Source organism: Lupinus angustifolius, chromosome LG13, assembly GCF_001865875.1.
Source record: "Lupinus angustifolius cultivar Tanjil chromosome LG13, LupAngTanjil_v1.0, whole genome shotgun sequence".
NCBI lineage: Eukaryota > Viridiplantae > Streptophyta > Magnoliopsida > Fabales > Fabaceae > Lupinus > Lupinus angustifolius.
The window spans coordinates 4,760,079-4,780,698 of NC_032021.1; the positions used below are offsets into that span (position 1 = coordinate 4,760,079).

The 20,620-nt window shown below is 32.0% G+C and overlaps 3 protein-coding genes across 7 annotated transcripts; all 3 read right to left on the reverse strand.

Annotated features, from left to right (window-relative positions):
• On the reverse strand, positions 1,012 to 5,756 carry LOC109363241. 4 transcript variants are annotated; one of them, XM_019609431.1, is made up of 6 exons: positions 5,507 to 5,756; positions 4,041 to 4,212; positions 2,549 to 3,592; positions 2,446 to 2,500; positions 1,858 to 2,003; positions 1,012 to 1,434 (listed from the first exon to the last, which is right to left on the reverse strand). In XM_019609431.1, exons 2-6 carry the CDS (start codon positions 4,131 to 4,133, stop codon positions 1,234 to 1,236), a joined length of 1,539 nt encoding a protein of 512 aa, XP_019464976.1. In that variant the 5' UTR covers positions 4,134 to 4,212; positions 5,507 to 5,756; the 3' UTR covers positions 1,012 to 1,233. The 4 variants fall into 4 exon arrangements, with proteins under 4 accessions (XP_019464976.1, XP_019464975.1, XP_019464974.1 ...); XM_019609430.1 differs by having other exon boundaries at positions 2,446 to 3,592; positions 4,041 to 4,148; XM_019609429.1 differs by having other exon boundaries at positions 2,446 to 3,592.
• On the reverse strand, positions 8,188 to 11,108 carry LOC109325696 (multiple organellar RNA editing factor 8, chloroplastic/mitochondrial-like). Of its 2 annotated transcripts, XM_019558212.1 has the most exons (5): positions 10,685 to 11,108; positions 9,674 to 9,771; positions 9,524 to 9,589; positions 8,758 to 9,258; positions 8,188 to 8,661 (listed from the first exon to the last, which is right to left on the reverse strand). In XM_019558212.1, the coding sequence occupies exons 1-5, from the start codon at positions 11,056 to 11,058 to the stop codon at positions 8,519 to 8,521; spliced, it is 1,182 nt and encodes a 393-aa protein (XP_019413757.1). In that variant the 5' UTR covers positions 11,059 to 11,108; the 3' UTR covers positions 8,188 to 8,518. The 2 variants fall into 2 exon arrangements, with proteins under 2 accessions (XP_019413757.1, XP_019413755.1); XM_019558210.1 differs by having other exon boundaries at positions 8,188 to 9,258.
• Positions 12,813 to 15,326, reverse strand: LOC109363395 (cytochrome P450 703A2). The gene is made up of 2 exons (XM_019609645.1): positions 14,336 to 15,326; positions 12,813 to 13,484 (listed from the first exon to the last, which is right to left on the reverse strand). Exons 1-2 carry the CDS (start codon positions 15,260 to 15,262, stop codon positions 12,846 to 12,848), a joined length of 1,566 nt encoding a protein of 521 aa, XP_019465190.1. The 5' UTR covers positions 15,263 to 15,326; the 3' UTR covers positions 12,813 to 12,845.

Genomic DNA, 20,620 nt, shown 5'->3' on the forward strand with positions numbered 1-20,620 from the left:
AGAAAACATCTTTTGTCCTCCAATTTATCCAACTTCATATATATTTAAGTTAAAAAATTTAATTATTAAATAATTTTCTAAAAAATCATAGTTCATGACTATTATTGGTAATTTGAGCAAAACCCATGGGGCTTGCTTGTCCGTTCTTATTTGGCGGGTAGGACATGAAAAATGTGCCCAACATGCCTTGTATGTCCACAAACATTTCAAATGAACAAAACAAAGAGTCCGCAAGTATTATTAGATAAAATATTGAACATCAAATATTGTATATGAATTTTGTCAAATGTGAAAAAGTGTATTCATTTTGTTATATATGTATTTGTATATCAAATGTAAGGAAATACTGTTATTTTTTTATTATATACATGCATTTGTATTTTGTATATTATATATATATATATATATATATATATATGCATATGTACTATTGATTTTATATTTTGTGTATATTATGTACTATGCATATTTTGTATGTATTATTCCATTTATATGATTTTTAGTATGTTAAATTCATTTGTATATTTATATGTAAATTATATATTGCTTTTTTTATATATAGTGTATATAAATTTGAATATATTTTTTTAGTTTTACTTGGAAGACCCACGAATCCGTCTTGTCCATGTTTAAGGTGGATATGACATGATATTTTATGTTCTTTTTTAGAACATGCATGCTCATATCCATCCTAATTTATGCAGACATTATGTGGGCACAAGTAGGGTAGCTCTGAGTGGCCCTAATTGTCAATACTATTGATGGCACGAGCAGAACAACCCTACTTGTACTTGTGAAATGGAAAATAAGAAAAAAAAATAATGTAATTATTGAAGCAAATATGGGCTAACTCATTCATCTAAATTTTCCTTCATATTTGAATCATTCATTAGAATGACAACAGATTTTCTTCTTCAGGAGCTGGGAATTAAAAGTCCAGAAGTAATGAAAACTGCTTCAATGACTCATATCCAATCCAAGGTTCATACTGGGGCACTGGATCAAGATCAATTAAATACCATTGTGAAGTAGATGCCATTTATGTACTAAGGAAAAACATTGCAGGTTTTCACACACAATTATTACCAAAGCTTATTACTAGCTTGTTTTAGATAGAAACCTAAATAATGTAAATTTCAGCAAGTACAACCACCTTCAACATGCACATTTTCAAAGTAAAAGAGCCCAAGAAAGTGGTGTATTATTATTATCTATATTCAGCCTATGGTACACTTAAAGCAGTTCCCACTCAGTTTCAGAAGCATCGTGCCCTTGCAAATTCTTGGAGTCCTCATATGTTCTGGATCTAAATGGCAACAGGGTTCGCGATAAACCTTGACTGTGCTCCAAATCTGTGTCTCCATACCATATTGCTAGTTGTTCATACTCCTTTACTAACCTTTTCTTCAAAGAAAACGCATCCTGGATTCTTTTCTGTTGGAAGGAAGAAGATAGTATGACACATAATATTTCTTAATTTTCCTAAAAGCATGACTTATTCCTTAGAGTTTAATTGGTATATACATGCACAGTGTAAATGGTTTTACATAGACATTCAATTATCATTAAATGACCCTTTAGCTCTTCCATAAAATAAAATTCATTATCTTCTTTCTCCACCCATTTTTTATACAAATAAACACAAGAAATCAAGGGCAATATGTCGAAGCAACCACACTTTCTTCCATAACAAATAACAACTATAACTTCTTTTTTATAAATTGAGACCGGTTGTATTACTTGGTAAGTTTCAAATTGTCCTAAGCATACAACACACAACTCACAAAATAAAATATATAGATTAGCTTAGGTAAAAAGTTGATATATTCAAGTACATGATTAGAGAGGAGAGAGTACCTTGTATGATCTAAGCTTTTGGGTTCTACATGAGACTGCATGGAGCTCACTATCATCCACAAATACACAGCTTTCCTCAAGCTTTGTATCATCGTTCAATTGAATATCATCCAAGATAGATTCCATAGATTTGACCAGTGATTCATCTGAAAAAGCACAAGCCATATTATATAGTTGATACTACAGTCAAATAAAATACAAACATCATTAATTATGGGATTTATAAGAAAATTTATGGTAGTTTTGTTATTTTTAAATATGTAGTCTCTTGTAATGGAACAATATCTCAGTTTAACTTCTTTGCTCCGTTTGTTTTAATTGAAATAGACTTGCACATATAGCAACAGGCACAAGTAAAAGGCTCCCGCATCTTAGGCACAGATGCCTTTGACTTCAACTTGTCGACAAGGATATTATAGCCCTGCCATGCGCAGAACGTATCTGTTATGCCAAATTCTAAATGTACTATCCAAAAAGTACTTCGTTGATTGTGGAAGTATCTCCCTCTAATAATCTGTAAGTAATTAAACTCGTTGATACGTGGAATGCACAAAAAGTTATCCTAAACAAAAAGTTGAAGGTACCAACCATTTGATTCCACTGATTGAGTGTGGCCAGAGGAAGCAAGGCCACCCTGGGATTCCTTGTTCTGACCAGCTACAAGAGGGTACGGTTCACAATATACATGTACCATGGAACCATCTGAAATAGACCAAGCAACATCACCTGAATTGTTCTTGTAAGATTCAATTTCATAGGAGTAGCTTCCTAGTGATTTAGAATATAGAGTTTCAGAACATGCAGAACTTTTAAAGCATAAAGGTTCTGTCTCTGTAATAGGCCTTCCGCATGGCACAGCAGAAGCGGCAGTTGAAACTTCAGCTAGTATACCATGGGTATCCTCATCAGCAACATCAGACAGATCACTGGATAATGAGGCTTTGATTGATTCTTTCTCACTAGGAGACATAAAATTCAATACTGGAGAGCTATATGAATTAGTCGCATTAATTTCAACAATCGAACATGAGTTAGGCTCTAAATTCATGTCTAAGTTGTCCTTTTTTTCAATCAAAACCTCACATCCACTGCCAGAACAACCAGAATAGGATTCACTACATATTGAGAATTCAAGGGCTTCTTTTTCTTTAACAGATATCGAATTCTTCGGCTGAGATGCAGACTCCACAGCAATCTCTTTAATGGTCACATCCATGTTTTCTCTTTTATCCACAGAAGTTTCTATTGAATGATCATCACCAACAACCTCTTCCTGAGTTATATAAGAATCTGAGCAGGTTTCGTCACTAACTTGATTCACAAGGTCATGCTCAATAGGAGAACCAGCATGCTGATCATTAGCAAGATTAAATGCATTTGAATCCGCTAAGGACTCAATAAAATTATTGGGAGGAGTTAACTCATCCCCTTTTTCGTTATCATCTTCAACAGCAGCAAAGGACTTAACTGGAGAGTCAATCTCATTTTCGGGAGCCACTGAACAGGCTTCATGCTTTGCGGAATTAACAAAAGGAGGGTGGGGGAGTAGCTGTTGAACAACACCAGAGTAGACCTTATGTACATTATCTCCAACACTCTGGACCTGAGTCTCAAGATATTTTGCAGAATTAACCAATGGAGTGAGAGGAAGTACGTCTTGAACAACACCAGAATATATCTTTTGTACACTGCCTCCAACATTCTGGACCTGACTCTCAAGATATTTGACAGCATTCTGAACACAACCAATTAAGAGAAAACAGCATCATTAATTAATGATTGAAATGTTACCAACGTAAAACAAGCTATGTACCATTAAAAGGAAGAGTGCAGAGATCAGAGCAACAGTTAGTGGAAGGCAGGAACAAAAGGTTCCAGTAAATAGAAAGACTAAACACCAGTAACCCCACCACACCCCCCTATGCAGGGTTTGGAACCCTAAATAACTGAAATGGGATCAATTGAAAATCCTATCAGAAATCAATTGAAAACCCTATCAGAATTGATCAGATCATCAAATTCTCAAATATACAGAAATTTATTTCAACATTTCTAAACGAGGTTCACACAAGACATCATTTGTAAATGAAATGGACTTTCTTTTTCTTCAGATTCCAAACACGTAGTACGGCAAGGGTGGAAAAGAACAAAAAGAAAAGCAATAATGAATTGTGAAATAGCACCTTGCTTACAACATTATCCACCTCTTGACACACTGCTTCAAACTTCTGGCAAATATTCCCCACCCAGTTTATATGATTGAACTTCAAATCCATTATGAATTTGTAATACTGTGCCAGAAAAGGAGCTCAGAATCCTCAGTTCAAAAAAAGTGGCATTTTAATCCAAGATAGACTTCACAGTTAATAAACAGTTGTACACAAAATAGTATGTCAAACAAACCAGTGTTTCACAGGATACCTTACATGCTACATGGTGCACCAGCACCATTAATACTATCATAAAAAACGAAATCAATCCCACACTTCAAAATCACACAATTCAGCTCATAATCAGTATAAGAAGCAAGGTAATCTAAAGCGCGATTAAAACCGTCAAATCACACAATTCAGCACTTTTCATGGTGAAGAGCATGTTAACGCAGGCGGAAAAGCGAACCAGTGGTGGCGCAAAGCTTTGGATTGCGAAACTTCGTCGCATTTTCACGCTGAGGAAGGAGAAAGGTGATTTTGGTTTTTGACTGCTATTTTGTGTTTTCGACACGAGAACTGGCCCAGCCCAAATTTTAACCCCGATCAGACCCGACCCGATACATTTTCAGGAACCCCCCCAGTCTCACTTTCAGAAACCCATTCACAATATTCATCTCTTCTCTCCAGTTGCGGCCACTGCCACTGATGGCAGTGAAGTGAACTGAACAGCGATTTTGTAAATGTAATTTTATTTTATTTTTAAGTGATATTTTTTGTATTTTAAGTGCAGCTACGCTTTGTGTTACGCTCCACTGCCTCTAGGATCCTACCACTTCCCACTCATAGGTTGACTCTACGGTTTAACAAACTTGCTAAGAAGTTTACCCAAAAAAATCGACCCCCACATTATCTTATAAGACTTGTAAAGCCAATTTAGGTAAGTTATCTAAAAAGTTCTTCCTAATTTCAAATTTAGAAACAAACTATAACCTCTTACTTGATCATATAAACTTATCATACTGCTTTAACTAAGCTTAAATTATTTTGAACTCGCTAATAGGGCTACACCACCTACAAAAACAATTAAACTCGACCATCCATAAACTCCGATCAAGTTACATTGCTATGCAAAAATCATAACTTAACAGCAATGTTTATAATTATATTCATTTTAAACTTGAATTAAAAATACTAAACAATTAGCTAAAGCGTAAAAATCCCAATTCTCCCCATCTCTGTTTGATTCCATCAGACTCAGCACAAAAGTAAACAAATAAATACATAAAGTACAAGAATTTTCAATACATACGTATAAGGCAACTACGTACACGCCGAAAACATGAAGAAAAAAACATAATTAGCATCGGAGAGTGCAGATATTTCATTACAATAAAAATGAAAAGGGTAAGAGAAAGATTCAAACTTTAACGCCCTGACAAATTTTGTGATCAAATTAACCGGTAAACCATATACGGGTAGTGATCAAAGAAGCATACCAAAAATCGAATTGAAGTGAACTATGATAGAGGGAGAAAACAACAAGGACACAGAAATCGGTGACGGCGATCGGTGGCCAACACCGTAAATAAACAGTGGCCGGTGCAGTGACACCCGCGGAGAACGGTTGAGAGAGTGGAAGGGTTTTGAGTGAAGAGAGTACAAAGAGAGGGTTTAAGTAAAGAAACTTTCAATCTAGTTCGTTAGATTAGGAAGAATCTACGGTTTAATTTTTTTCTTTCTTTATTTGTATGGATTGATATACTCAAAATTTCAAAGCTGATTTTGGGTACAAAAAATTTAGTGTTTCGTATCTCGAACTTTATTTGCATTTAACTATAAATTTGCCGTTTTGAAAGGAAATAAAAAAATATAATCATGTGCCCGAAATAGGAAGAGAAAAAAAAGCTGATTAACCCTTTTATCATAATATTATGAGGGAAGAATACTAATACTCTCAAATATTTATTCACACTTCTTATTAAGTAATTATAGTTTTTAAATACAAAACAAATATTATTCATTAGTAACAAGTAGTCAATTTACATGCTTGAAAAGTTTTATTTAGAGAGCAAAATTCACTTCATAATTTTATGCCTTAAAATGATTAGTCAGAATCCTAAAATTAAAAACTTGTGAATTTGATAATAGTATTGAAATTAGGTGAAATGTCTTCTTCACTTACATTATTCTTCACATCATTGTATTATTTTAAGCTCTATAGTTTTCAATAGGGATTTTCGACCTTCAAGTCACTTGTCAACCTTCAACCAAATTATTTTTTAGCTTTTGATCAACTTTATTAAACATAACTTTAATCTCATTGGTGAAACAATTACTTGAAATAATGTTATTTTGCTTTGGCTAGCAAAGTGACTCCTATGTCACGTAAGATAGTTCTTCCTTAACCACTTTTCTAATGTCAATTCACATTATTTAAATTTTTTTCACCATAGGGTAAAAGCACATGCAAATCAAATTACATTACATAAACAAAAAATATTAACAATCTAATTTAGAAATATTTTCAAATAATGAATTAAGCACTGGTAGTAATATCATATTAGTTATCAAACCGACCAACGTACTCGTATGATGATACAGTGGTTTAACTGGTAGTTCAATAATTATACTGTATATCGGCGAAGTTATACATATTAATACTAATGTTAAAAAATTAAAAAAAGAAGACAATAATTTACTTTCATTTTCATTAAAAAATAATTTTAAATAAAAATTGTCACATGACCGTACAGTTTAATTGAGAATCGACTGGTATGACCAATTTTAGCTGATTTTGACCAACATAATTATACAATTGGTATAATTGTTCTATCATACCGGTATTAGGATCGGTTAACTGATTTTCTGGTTAAATCGGCCAGCACAAACCAGTTAACCGATTTTCTAGTTGAACCGACCAACACGAACCAGTTTTTACAACACTGAAATTAATTATTTGAAGGGCTGAAAACATTTTTAAGATGCCAATTATCTGTCACACCATAAATTTATAGATTCCATCATATTCCAATATTGCAAAATAAGTTGTTGCACTAAATACTCAATGTCTAAACTTATAAAGAAACCTTGAAGTAAGCCTGATCCACCAAAACTAGAGCATTCATTCTTGTTAAACAAGTAAGCAAAGTCTTTCAAGTTGACTCGGACATGCATTACAAGACGTGAAGGAAATACATGAAAAACTTAAACAGAAATCATCTCTGAAGTCTCTAACTAGAATACAATATAGACTACAATTTCTCTTCCATTCAGTCCCTTCTAAAATCAGTGCGCAACTATACTATATAAATGAAAGACGAGACAAAGTGTAGAAGCATACTGAAAATGGTGAGCCACATAAATAAGTTAGACTAAATCAGGCTTCTATAACATTAGTAAAAACATCTCATAATGCTTATGGATCCCTTTCCCATCCAAACCTTGAATATTGAAAGAAAATGAGAACAAAATAGGAAACACAGAAGGAAGTAACACATTCATTCACCAATCCACAAGCTTCTTTAAAAACAGAAAGACTGATAATCAGGGCGCTGAGAGCATGACACATGTTAATGAACAATCATGCTCACTCCAATAATGAGTTTTGTTAAACACACTATATCTCAACCAATCTTCAGCTTGGGAATAAAAAATTCACAACATTAAACTATAGATGCAAAGGCCTTCTAGCCAACCAGAAAAACAAACTAATCCCTATCAGATGGGAAATAACCGCATCATTTTAGAAAATGTCATTTTTTTTTACCCATATCTATAACAAACCAGCTCTGTGTGAGGATCTTTACCATGAGGGTAAAATTATGCAAGGTGGGTTACAATGTTACATATTCAAGATGGAACATTAAAAATGGCAATAGAGCACAACACTTGAGGAGGAAGAAAACTACAAATCTAAATGTAGTTCAGCACTTCAGCCAAAGAGTATCAACAGGTTGTGCCAGTGATAAAATCATGAGGTTCGTTTAAGCAGATAAAATCAGCAAATATCATTGGATCCATGTCCGCTTGATCGCAGCATTTTTTCAACAAACCAGAAAACAATATCCTGTCCAATCTGAGGAATGAGTGTGAACACGGCATTATTCTTCTCCTAACTAAAATCAACAATGTCATTCGCATTTTCAGAGGAGTGAAGCTAAATGTTCCAAATATTATGTGTAGAGATATCAATGTCATTGTTATCTGTTGAGCCAAATAATATTGCATCCTAAATTCAAACTACATGGCAGGAGAAAAAATACAAGGTTTGTTAAAGATGAACAGCTTAATGAGGCCCGCAGCTTAAAAGTTATAACCATGGGTCCATCCCTGTCGTACACAAGACCACACCACAACCTAAGACATAAGATATAAGGCTGTTACGTTCACAAGTAAAAATGAAATGATAATTTCTTCAGAAACATGCCATAACCGCTCAGTTGCCATGGACACAACTCTTCTTTATCTACATGGCCACAAGACTTAACATCTCTGCATTTGGACCACGGCTACTGGTCTCTGTTGGGAGCAGTGCTTGACCATCCTGCATTCGGTTGAAACCCACCCGCATTCTGGTATGGTGGAACCCCTCCTGCATTCTGAGGAGCATTCTGGGGAGGATATCCATTGGCATTCTGAGGAGGATATCCACCTGAGTTCTGGGGAGGATACGGGCCAGCATTCTGAGGAGGATATCCACCTGAGTTCTGGGGAGGATGCGGGCCAGCATTCTGAGGAGGATATCCACCTGAGTTCTGGGGAGGATGCGGGCCAGCATTCTGAGGAGGATATCCACCCGTGTTCTGGGGAGGATTTGGACCAGCATTCTGGGGAGGATATCCACCCACGTTCTGGGGAGGATACGGACCAGCATTCTGAGGAGGATATCCACCTGTGTTCTGGGGGGGATATCTGCTACCATTCTGGGGAGGATATGCACCTGTGTTCTGGGGAGGATATCCAGCTGCGTTCTGAGGGTATCCACCTATGTTGCTTGCAGCACGTGGAGGACCCTGATTTGGAATAGGTGGCCTATCCTGTGGAGGACCCTGATTTGGTATAGGAGGCCTATCCTGCACATCTCTACTCACTACATTTTCCCTCCTCCTATCGAAATTTCTTGACCTGTCAGCATTACGAGGCCTGTCATTGCGTCTGTTCCTTTCATTTGCTCGGGCATTGTTCCTAACCCACTCTTCGTGATACTTGGGATCATATGGAACTGCTTGTCCGTTTATAAATGGCTCCCCTGCAGAAGGAAAAGGAAAAGGTCACGAAGCATGAGATTATTGACATTATTTGGTCCATATGACATGATAACTGACAAAAGCTTTTACGTTACATCATATTCCAGTTACAAAAGATGATAAATTTCATAGCTTAATAGGTGCTTGAAGAGCCTTGGTTTAGATAAAATAATAATTCTGCTATATAACAAATTAATATAGTTATATCCCAGACATAAACCTAACATGATTAAAATCATGTAAAAGTAGCGTATAAAAAATTCTCACCTCCATAGTCTTTTTCCTTAACATTCAAATATGAATCAGGAAGGACCCAACGAACCCCCTCCAATTCTGCAATTTCAAAAACATATGTAAGTGTCCCTACTACTATCAAAATAAAAAACATAAGCCAGAAAGATTTTGAACTATCTTGACCTTTAATTTTATATGAAAGCTCTTCCGACACAAGAGCCCCGAACGCATAGTAGTGTCTAGTGGAAACTGAATATAGCTTCATTCTTGCTTCATCTTCACTGCAAAAGTGAATCATTTGTAATCAACGATTAGGAAATAATTGCAAGGGCACTGCCTTTTTAAGCCTTGGATCATTCTAACATAGAACACCACTGGTTCAGACTTTAGCCTATGTAATTTAGCATAAACCACTCTAAGAATTTAATATGAATATTCGGGGGTTTTGACAATAAGAAACAAAAGCTGCCGCCTGTACCATCTCAGCTTGCAGCCTTAAGTATAAAATATATTTGTTCTACAAACACGGCAATGGCATGGGATTACTAATAAGAAACAGCAAAACTGAACCCAAAAATAAACACTACAAACTACTTGTTTAAGTATTTTTCCCACAAAAGGCAATTATTATGAACATTAATACTTATGAAGAGGGAAGAACTTGCAACAACAAAAAAGCTTAAATTCATCTTCATTACGAAGCAGTATTTTCAGTATATCAGCAACAAAAACATTTTCGCCAGAATCGCTTTTGTAGAATCACACTTAAACCTTAGCCAACATTACCCACCACCCTTCTAACACCCATGATATCATAAATTGTATGAGCCTCCAATCACATGGACCTTGAAAATATCTCCACACACCCGAAATACACTAAACTTCAATTTACCTGGTAAATAATGTATGCACATATCTTATTCTATAACACATTAACACTTAAAAAAAGGTGAACACTCAGATTCATCCATGGAAAAAAATACCCTTTCAATTTAGTCCTAAAAAAATTCAAATATAGGTCAAACAAGTTCAAAATTCTGTGAAACATTAGTCCAGAGGCTACTCTAAGAAAAAAAGAATATTCATTTGTTAAATTGAAATTCACGTTCTTTTAAGGACTAATTCCGGCAATTACTACACACAAAAAAGTAAAAAAACTCAAAATTGGAAGCCTTTGTTAAGTTGGTGATTTACCTTCCAACGACCTTAGCGAGTTTTTTGATATAGGAATCAATGATTTCATCTCTAGTGGGGTCGCCTTCAGGTTTCTCAACCACAACAAGCCAGTGTTCGAAATCACATCCATCGAGCAAAATAGTCTCTTTGGGTGGACGGTTAGACCAATTAGGGTTCGGGTCATTGAGCGAGGAGGAGGTAGCACGGGTCGATAAGGTTCGAGTGGTGCGAGGAGAGGGAAGGAAGGGGCTGCGGCGGAGAGAGGAAGCTGCGGCGAGGGTGCGGAGAGGGGAAGAGGTGGTAGTGGTGGTGGTGGAGAAGGATCGAGAAATGAAGGATGGTAGGGTTAGGGATTTGGAGGAAAATCTTCTGCACAAAATATGGGTCGCCATTTGTTGTTTGATTGAGGTGAACAACAACAGTGCTTCACTATATACAAGGGTTTAGGGTTTTTGTTTCCGGAAAGGCCCATGTAATAAATGATTCGGTTAAAGTTAACACTTTTTTTTTAAATTGTTGAGGAGGTACTCATAGATCCAAAAACATTGTTTCTTAACCAATAAATAAATGAGGATATATCATTAACTTGTATAAAAAAATTGAGATTTAGAAAATAAGAAAATATTTTCTATTTACTTCATCCCTAATTGTTTTAAGCATGATTTAAAAAAATATATCATATAGTTTATGCTTTAAAAAATTAACCACACAAGCATATGATATCCAATATATGAGTTTGAATTTTGGACAGTGAGATAATTGGAATGTGAATATTAGAATAAATAAGTGGAAACAATACATGATATATGATTATATTGTATTGAAGTTTGGGTACAATTTTTATAGAAAAGGATATTATAATCTTGCTCTAGTTGGTTTAAACATATGTAAAGAATAGATGTAAACATCTTAATAAGAATGATACTTCATCTAAACAGTCCTAATAAGAATAATAAATCATGTAAAAGGTAACACAATAGTTAAAGGGGTAAAAAATAATTAAATAAGTTGTGTAAGTCGTTTCAACCTGAATCTTGGAAACTGTGAAACCTGATCAAATTGGAAGATTCCTTTAAATATTAATCTTGTCAATTTATTCAAACCAAATCAAATTGTGGACAACTTTTATTTAGGTTTGAATAGTATAGAATTTGGTTGATATAATATATTTTAAAAGAATTATTTTTCTTTTTTAATGTGTTGTGATTTTCAAGTTTTTAAAATTTTCAAGTAAGTAAGTAAATTAGTGAACTAAACTACTCTATATATTTGATTTGGATTTTGGGCCATGAAAAACATGAACTGAATTAACCAATTGTTATCCCTCTAAAATTGAACCATTCAAGGTTATTATATCCGTGCAAATAATACATATTAACCAATAACAAGAACTTCATGACCATAATTTTGCTAAAAAAAACATTATATAGTGTAGTCCATTGACTTGGTTAATTTTTTTTAATGAATAAGGCGGTTTACATTCATAATCAATACCATGTGGTTTAAAATATTTAATCAACATTTTCCCTCTGCAGAGAGTGATGGAAATGGTGAAGGAGAAGTAGCTCTTACAAGAGTGGGAGAAATCAAAATTAGAGTGCTTGCACGAATGACTTGATTCTTAAAACCGTGCACTTCATATAAAACTTGAGCTCCCTTAACATGAGATATCGCCACCTTCGTACAAATACTCCCTTCAATAAAATGAATCAAAGAAGCCTTGGTGATGGAGTCACTCCAATAATTGGAGCACATCTGTTGTCTCATAAGTTGTATCATAAATGTACTGTGATTTTATAATTGGTTGAAGAAATATTATTATTAATTTATTATTTTTTTAACCAATCACAATTGATGATACACTTAATGACATAACAAACTTATTGGGCAGATGTGTACCCACATTAATAGTTTGGCAATTGGTGGCAACTAGGGCAGCATAAACAACTTAAGGAATGGTGGCACCAACAAAAATCACCAATACTCTCCATTGTTTATGAAACATATTGAAGTAATCTTATTTAATTTTAAACTATTAATTTATCCCACTAACATAATCTCTAAATGTGATAAATCCTAAAAAAATGTCCCCATCTTAAAAAAATTCACGCACTCTTCCTTGACAATATTTGAAACTTCCTTTATTATATTCATAAAATTTACTAAAACCCAAAATGCCTTAATTATACATATGCTTTGGCAGACGAGGCGTAGCAAGGGCAATCAATGGTTCAACCTTAGGCATAGTCATTCCATAAACTTCCCTAGTATCTATATCTTCATGATTCAACCCATTAGGTGGGTTCCAATCAAAGCAATGAAAGAGTCTAGCCAAAGCCATCAAAACCAAAGTCACACCAAGTGGTGCACCAGGACACTTTCTCTTCCCAGCACTAAACGGCAATATCTTAAAGTTAATCCCGTGGCTAATCTCAACTCTACTTCCATCACATAACCAATGCCTCTCTGGCCTAAACTCCTCTACGGTGTCCCATATCTTTGTGTTTCGACCCAAACCATGTGTGTTGATGAAGACACGTGTCTTAGCAGGTATATGGTAGCCGTTGATTGTGGTTGCACGTGTGGATTCGTGTGGTATGAGGAATGGTCCTGCTGGGTGCATGCGAAAAGTTTCACGAACAACACATCGTAGGTAATTAAGGTGTGGTAAATCTGATTCTGCTACCATTCTGTTGGGACCCACAACTTGATCAAGTTCTTGTTGGATTTTTTGGAGGACACGTGGATGCTTTATCACTTCTGCCATTGCCCATTCGTTGGTAACAGCTGATGTATCTGTTGCCGCAGCTATCATATCCTACATCAATATTGTCAGCAATTATTTTTATAACTAAGCAACGTGATACCAATGATTCAACTGCTAAAGTATAAGATAGATAGAGTTACATCAACTATAGATAATATATACTTATGAAAGTGTCAATGTGTAGTTGGGTATAACAAGTGCACTTTATGCATACATGAAAAATACAAATCACAGTACAATTTTAGTTATGTAAATAATAGAATTGATTGAGTGTTAAATATTAAGTATGAGTGTAAAGTTTTTTTACAGTATTATTTATTTGTAATAGTTTTATTTCAAAGGCAATAATTATTAAGATAAGAATAATGAATTTGCAATGTAAAAAATATTTATATTGTTAGTGGTGTATACAACTATACATATTAAATATGGAACAATTATGCCTATAATAATCATTATTATGATATGTTTGGTGCAATGAATAATATTGGATAGTTAAAAGAGTACTCAACCGGGAAATGGATCCTCTCCAGTACTGGATAGGATGACTATGATTACATGTTATTTTTTATTAAAAATAAATAAAAATTCTTTAAAAAATTCTCAACCTCATATTCCAGTACTGGTTTCTCCGGTACTGGAGAGGAGTTGAACTCGCTCCCCTTGATTAGCTAGGGACAAGAGTTATTATGAATTTTATGTTGTTCATGAGAAGGTTTTTGTTTCGTATTAAAATTATTTTAAAAACAAACAATGGGCCAAATGTTATGTTGTGTTATTTTTTTGCAGAAATTAAAGGCAGCTTAGACATGATAGGTATTTTATCTTACCTTTTTTATGTATATTTCAACACCTTAAATAAAAATGAAAGAAAAAAATTTGTTAAATAGAAGTCCCAATACCTGAATTAAAGCTTTGATTTCTCTATCATCCATATGTTCTTTTCCATCTTCACCTGGCAAAGATAGTAAAACATCCACAAAATCCATTTCTTCATCATCTTCCTCACCTATCTTTTTATCCTTCTTTGCCTTTCTATGCTCTTCAATAATTTTGGAGTGAAAATCATCCACTCTTTTTTCCACTTCCCTCATTTTCTTTTCACATCCAAAAGGATCTACCCACCTCCATATTGGAAGATAGTCACCTAAATATATCACACCCAACAACCAAAACAACTCATGAGTTATATGCATAAACTCCATAGCCTCTTGTGGACCCGAACATTTTGACCCAAAATATTGTTTCCCCAACAACATCCTAGTAACATTGTTCATTGAGAAAGCACCCAACACTTCCCTTAAGTTGATGGGCTTTTTGGCCCGGGCCTGGGCCCAAACATCCTTAACAAGATGTTGTGCTTCATCTTGACGTTGCATTGAGAAAGATTCAAGCCTCTTTGTTGTTAACAAATGCTCCATGCAAATTCTTCTCATACGTTTCCAATGTGGGCCTAGAGGGGCTAATGCAACATCACCACAACCATATGCTAAGTGAATAGCAGCAAGAGTGTTTGGTCGAGAGGCAAAAACATCATCTTGGCGAAGAAGTATTTCACGTATGATTTCAGGGTCATTAGTTGTAATGGCATCAATGTTGCCCAATTTGAGATAAACTAAGGGTCCATATTTGTTGCATAAAGATGCAAAATCTCTATGTGGGAGTTTCCCTAATTGAAGAAGGTTACCTACAATAGGCCACCTTGGTGGGCCAGGAGGAAGGTTCTTGTTTTTGTGCAAAGAGAAATAGCTTCCTATGAACCAATGCCAAATGATTTTAGAGGCTAGTGCTGAAAGGAGTAAGGTTGAGATAAATGTAGCCAAATCCATTTTCTAATATCAAATGCTTGAAATCATGCTATGTTTTCCGACTATGATATGATCCTTTTCTATTATGTTTAAGACTAAATGTATGAAAGGGGTTTTCTTTTATACTAAACCTTAGTAATATGATTCACAATCTTTACGTGTGCTTGTACTTTTCTTGTTTACTTTATATTATATTTTTTCTTGTTAGAAACACTCATTTTATTTGGATGCAATTTGAGGTAGGTAGGATATCATGTGCATGGTGCTTATTTATAAGTTATTTTCTTAATGAATAAACGATTGTTGCATTTCTCCTACTTCGATTTATGTGTATATTTGCAATGTGTGTGATCTCTTCATTAGGTAATAAAAAATTTATTTTTCTTAGGTGACTAGATTCCAAATTAGGTAATATTAATTTCGTTTTATTATTATTACTGATCATTTGTACACTAAAGACAACATTCCTAAGAGTTACTAAAATGTACCTATGTGGCTATAGTGTCATTGTGACGATAATACTGAAGAAACGAGTGTTATAAAAACAAAAAAAGAACAGGGAGATGATAAATTTACTCGGAGATTAATTTTAGAAAACCTACTTAAATCTTAGTCATTCATTCTTGAGAAATCTAATACTTTAAATCGTGAGTAGATTTGAACCAATAGATTTCCTTATAATGATTGACTAAGATGTGAAGTAAGTTTTTTAAACTTATTCTTGAAATAAGTAGATTTGATTCTCTCAAAAGAATATATTATGACATTTTTATCATTTTATTTATAATGAGATAACATTTATATCATTAAACTAAAAAAAATAAAAAAGTCTTCTCCCAAGTAAATGAGAGAATCATTGTTCCCTTATAACGGGGTACAAAATATTTTGCTTTCTTGTTATTGTTTCAAATCTAAGAAAAACATACAATATATAATTTTACTAGAACAATATCATTTCCATTTATTGAAGAGATAAAATCTTATTTTTCTCTTTTGTTGGTGTAGCGGAAGCGATAGTTGCACAACATTAGTCACAAACAATCAAATAAATGGCGTATAATAAATAGAAGAGAAGAAACAAAAAAATTTGTTAACGAGGTTTGTTGAGTGGTTACCAAGATATTATTAGAGAATAACAGTTACAAACTCTAGCACATCCATGAGCCTACCTCCCATGTTGTGTTTCTATTTGATGCTTATATCTGGTACACATTACAACAAGGGACCCGAGTCCAATACATAATATTGATATTCTACTCTACTTTAATGTTATGCAATGTAGAACTTCATATAATAACATATTTCAAACATCGCCAACACTCTTAGTTACAAACATAAAAGTGTAATCTCACCATAAATGGAAAGGACATAAATGTCATTACATTTTAATTTTCCTTTATTTTTTAAGAGTAATTGCATATTTATTATTAGATAGGAGTCTCATCCAACTTTACCATAGAGATAACTAACGGTATACCTGTGCGGTCCGCACGGATCACTCTGTGTTAGTACTGAAAAATGTATTAATATTTATAGTTAAATAAAAAACTTAGGTTTTTAGTTAAATAGAAACATGTATTAATTTAATAATACAATATAAGTATTAAAGCTATATGAGTTGAAACAAAAAATAGACATGTAAGTCAAATGGTTACAAAACAAAAGCATAAAATAATTTTAATCAACAATTTGAAGTAATAAATCTTAATGACATTAAACAATATTGTTGATGTTGAATCTCAATAATACAATAAGAATATTTGAAAAATATATGTAAAACATAGAATATTGATAGCTTTTCCAACTTTGAATCTCTGACCCGTTACACAATTATAAAATAGAATGATTATGCATCAATTCAAATAGTCATTTGCTTTTTAAATACAAATATAATCATTTCAATATTTTGGAATTTGAATGGCATAAAAATAAATTAGTAACGTTTCTCATAGGCAAATTCAGTTTCATAATTGTAAATGTCATAATCATGTAATCTGTAACAATCAAGCATCAAACCTACCTAACATTATTGAATTACCGATAATTATTGGTATGTATGTTTAAGTATACTAATTATTCGTGCAGTATACATCTGCATTGAATTAATATGCATTATTTTGATATACATAATTTATATTGAAATTGAATTTATTGAAATTATATTCTCTCACCTTTATAAAAATTAAGATACCATGTATTATTGAAATTGATTTTATTAGAAATTATTGTTTCACCATTATTGAAATTATATTATATTTTATTGAATGTATTGAATTAAGATACACATGTATTATTTTAATATGCAACATTTAAACCTTACACCTGATTCTCACATTCTCATTTTTTGCCGCTTCTCTCTCCTAGCCTTAACACCCCAACCCAACCTTTTTATAAAGCATCGTCATATTCATAGTGCCTTATTTAATTTTTGTCTTTAGATCATCTTTTACATTAATTTATTGTTACCTTTTTTTATTATTCTCATTATTACATTTAACCAGCATGCACACATAATGTAAATATACTTTATAATGTCAATAAATCAGTATTGACTCATTACAATTTTTTTACATTCATAATAATTATTATATAAGTCATATATAGAATGATATACAATTAGTTGTTAGAGAGAAAAAACTTTATATTTATAATGTATAAAAACTAAATTCATAAACTAAACTACAAAAAAGAGAAGTAATCTCTTGAGCTATTCTATATTTTTATTTTATTTTTTGTATTATATTTATTTTATAAATTTACTTATTTTTATTTTCTAGTTAGTAATTATTTTTAATTAAACTTTGTTTGGATAAATGAACATTTTGTATCTTAATTTATATCATTATTTTAATTTTTATATGCTTATTTTTTTTTATCTTTATCTATGTTTTTCTACATTTGAAAAATATGTGTAACATATGGAGTATTTGATAGTTTTTCTAACATTGAATTTCTTACATGTTACATAATTATGAAATAGATATAATTATGTTTCAAGCATAAGAGTCATTTGACTTTTATATCTAAATATAATTATTTCAACATTTTAAATTTTGAATAACATTGATGGTATAATAAAATTAGTAACAATTCTCTAATAGAAATTGAAGTTTCATAATTGCATATTTGTAATCGTGTAATGTACAATCAAGCATTAAATATGTAATATATTGGTAACACAATTACCTCAATTCAATTCTTATCATAGAGTTGAAGCTTTCTATTGATGAACATACCTAAATTCATGGTTGATTCCTAAATTAACTAATAATTAAAAGAAAAAAAAATTATTGATATAGAGTTAAAGATTATTCCTAAAAAATGTTGATTGTTACATATGATTGGAAAAAGAATAAAAAAATATAAAAAATGGAATGAGTGCTTAGAGTCACACCAATTTGCTAATTATGTTGTAATATTGTTCTTGTTAGATGCTAACTATTTTAATTAAATTTTGTTTAAATAAATTAACCTTTTATATTATTATTTTTAACTTTTATACGTTTGTTTTTTTCCTTTTTATCTATGTTTTTCTACATTTGAAAAATATGGGTAACATATGTAATATTTATTAGTTTTTCTAACGTTGAAGTCCTTATCTTTTATATAATTATGAGATATATATGATTACATTTTAGTTCTAACAATCATTTGATTTTTAAACCCAAATATAACATTTTCAATGTTGTAAAATTTAAATAGCATTGATGGTAAAAATAAATTAGTAATATTTTCCAATGTAAATTTAATTTTCAAAATTACAGTTTCGTAAGTGTGTAATCTATAATCAAACATCAAATATGTAATATATTGGAAACACAATTACCTCTATTCAATTCTTATCATAGTGTTAAAACTAATTGTTAATGAACACCATCAAGTTACAAGTGTGAATGCACGAGACAATATGTTTTTACCACATGATTAAGAACATACATATTATATCTTATATTATTTCTTTAAGTATAAGGAACAACTTCAAATTTTGTTATTTTGAAATTCATATATCCTTCCAAATTCAATGTCCTTCATGTTCAACCTGATAAATATTAAATATATATAATATCATAGTATAGAAAAACTTGATTTTATGATCCGGAAGACCAAAAATTACAAGTGCATCTAAAAATTGATGAGTTAATAGGTTGAATTTTGACCCTCATTAGTATTACACATATTAATAGAATCAGAACTATTGTATTCATTTTCATCACCTAATATTATTAACTTTAAAGTTATTTGCTTCAACTTAATAACTGATTGAATTGAATTATAAATATTTTTACTTGAAATTAAACTAAAAAAAAATTCATTTATTTGTTCAATAATTTCAATAGTTAATGCAAGTAACTAACCATGATCTTTTCCTTATTTTAGAGGAGGATACACTTTAGGTGTTTCTGAAATATGCAAAACAAAAAATTAAAATAGTGATTCTTTGAATAAAAAAATATAAGTAAAATAAATGACGCAAATAGAGAAAATTAACTTGCAGAGATTCTTCAGGAGAGAACCAAACTATAAATAAGGAGAGAAAATGATAACAATGAGATAAAAAGAGGAGATAAATATATTAATAACAAAAATAAATAAACAAATAAATGTAATATTGTAAGTGAATGTATATATAATGGAGATTGGGTACATGCCATATGTTTTGAAGGTTTGATCTCCCTCGAGGAAGATACCTTTGCTTATTAGACGCTAAAAAAGAGAATTGATGGAAGAATATATCTACAAAATAATGAAATAAGTGAGAACATGTTTATAAAATAAGGAAATCAATGAAAAATTAAACAAAAAAATCAATGATAAAATAAGAACATATCTACAAAATAAACCAAAAAATCAATGAAAATGTACTTAAATATCAGAGGATGATTGAAAGAGAAAGAAAAATATGATAATGAAGAGACATAATAAAATAAAATGAAACTGAAGAAAAATAAGATCGTTGAAAGAAAAAGAATGTTAGATGGGAAAGAGAGAGTCACATACCTTAATATCAATTCAAATGTAATTTAAGATGTAACCATAAAAAATGCAATAATTATTTATTAAAGTATTACTATTGTCAAGAAAGGGCAAATATAGTGTGGAAATGTGCATATGATTATCAGGAAACCATTTAGGAGAGAAAAAATGAAGAAATAGATGACATGTGACATTTGATGAGGTGATGTGAGTTTATTTTGGTATAATCAAGTTGTGGAATGATGCAAGTATAAATTTATAGTATAAAATTTCAACATATTATTTTTTATAGATATATTAATTGTGTGTTAAGGACTATTAAACTCTTGCAAAATATAAATTACATGTAAAACTCCTATACTAATAATTGTTAAATGTATTTTAGTTATTAGTAAAGGGTAATCT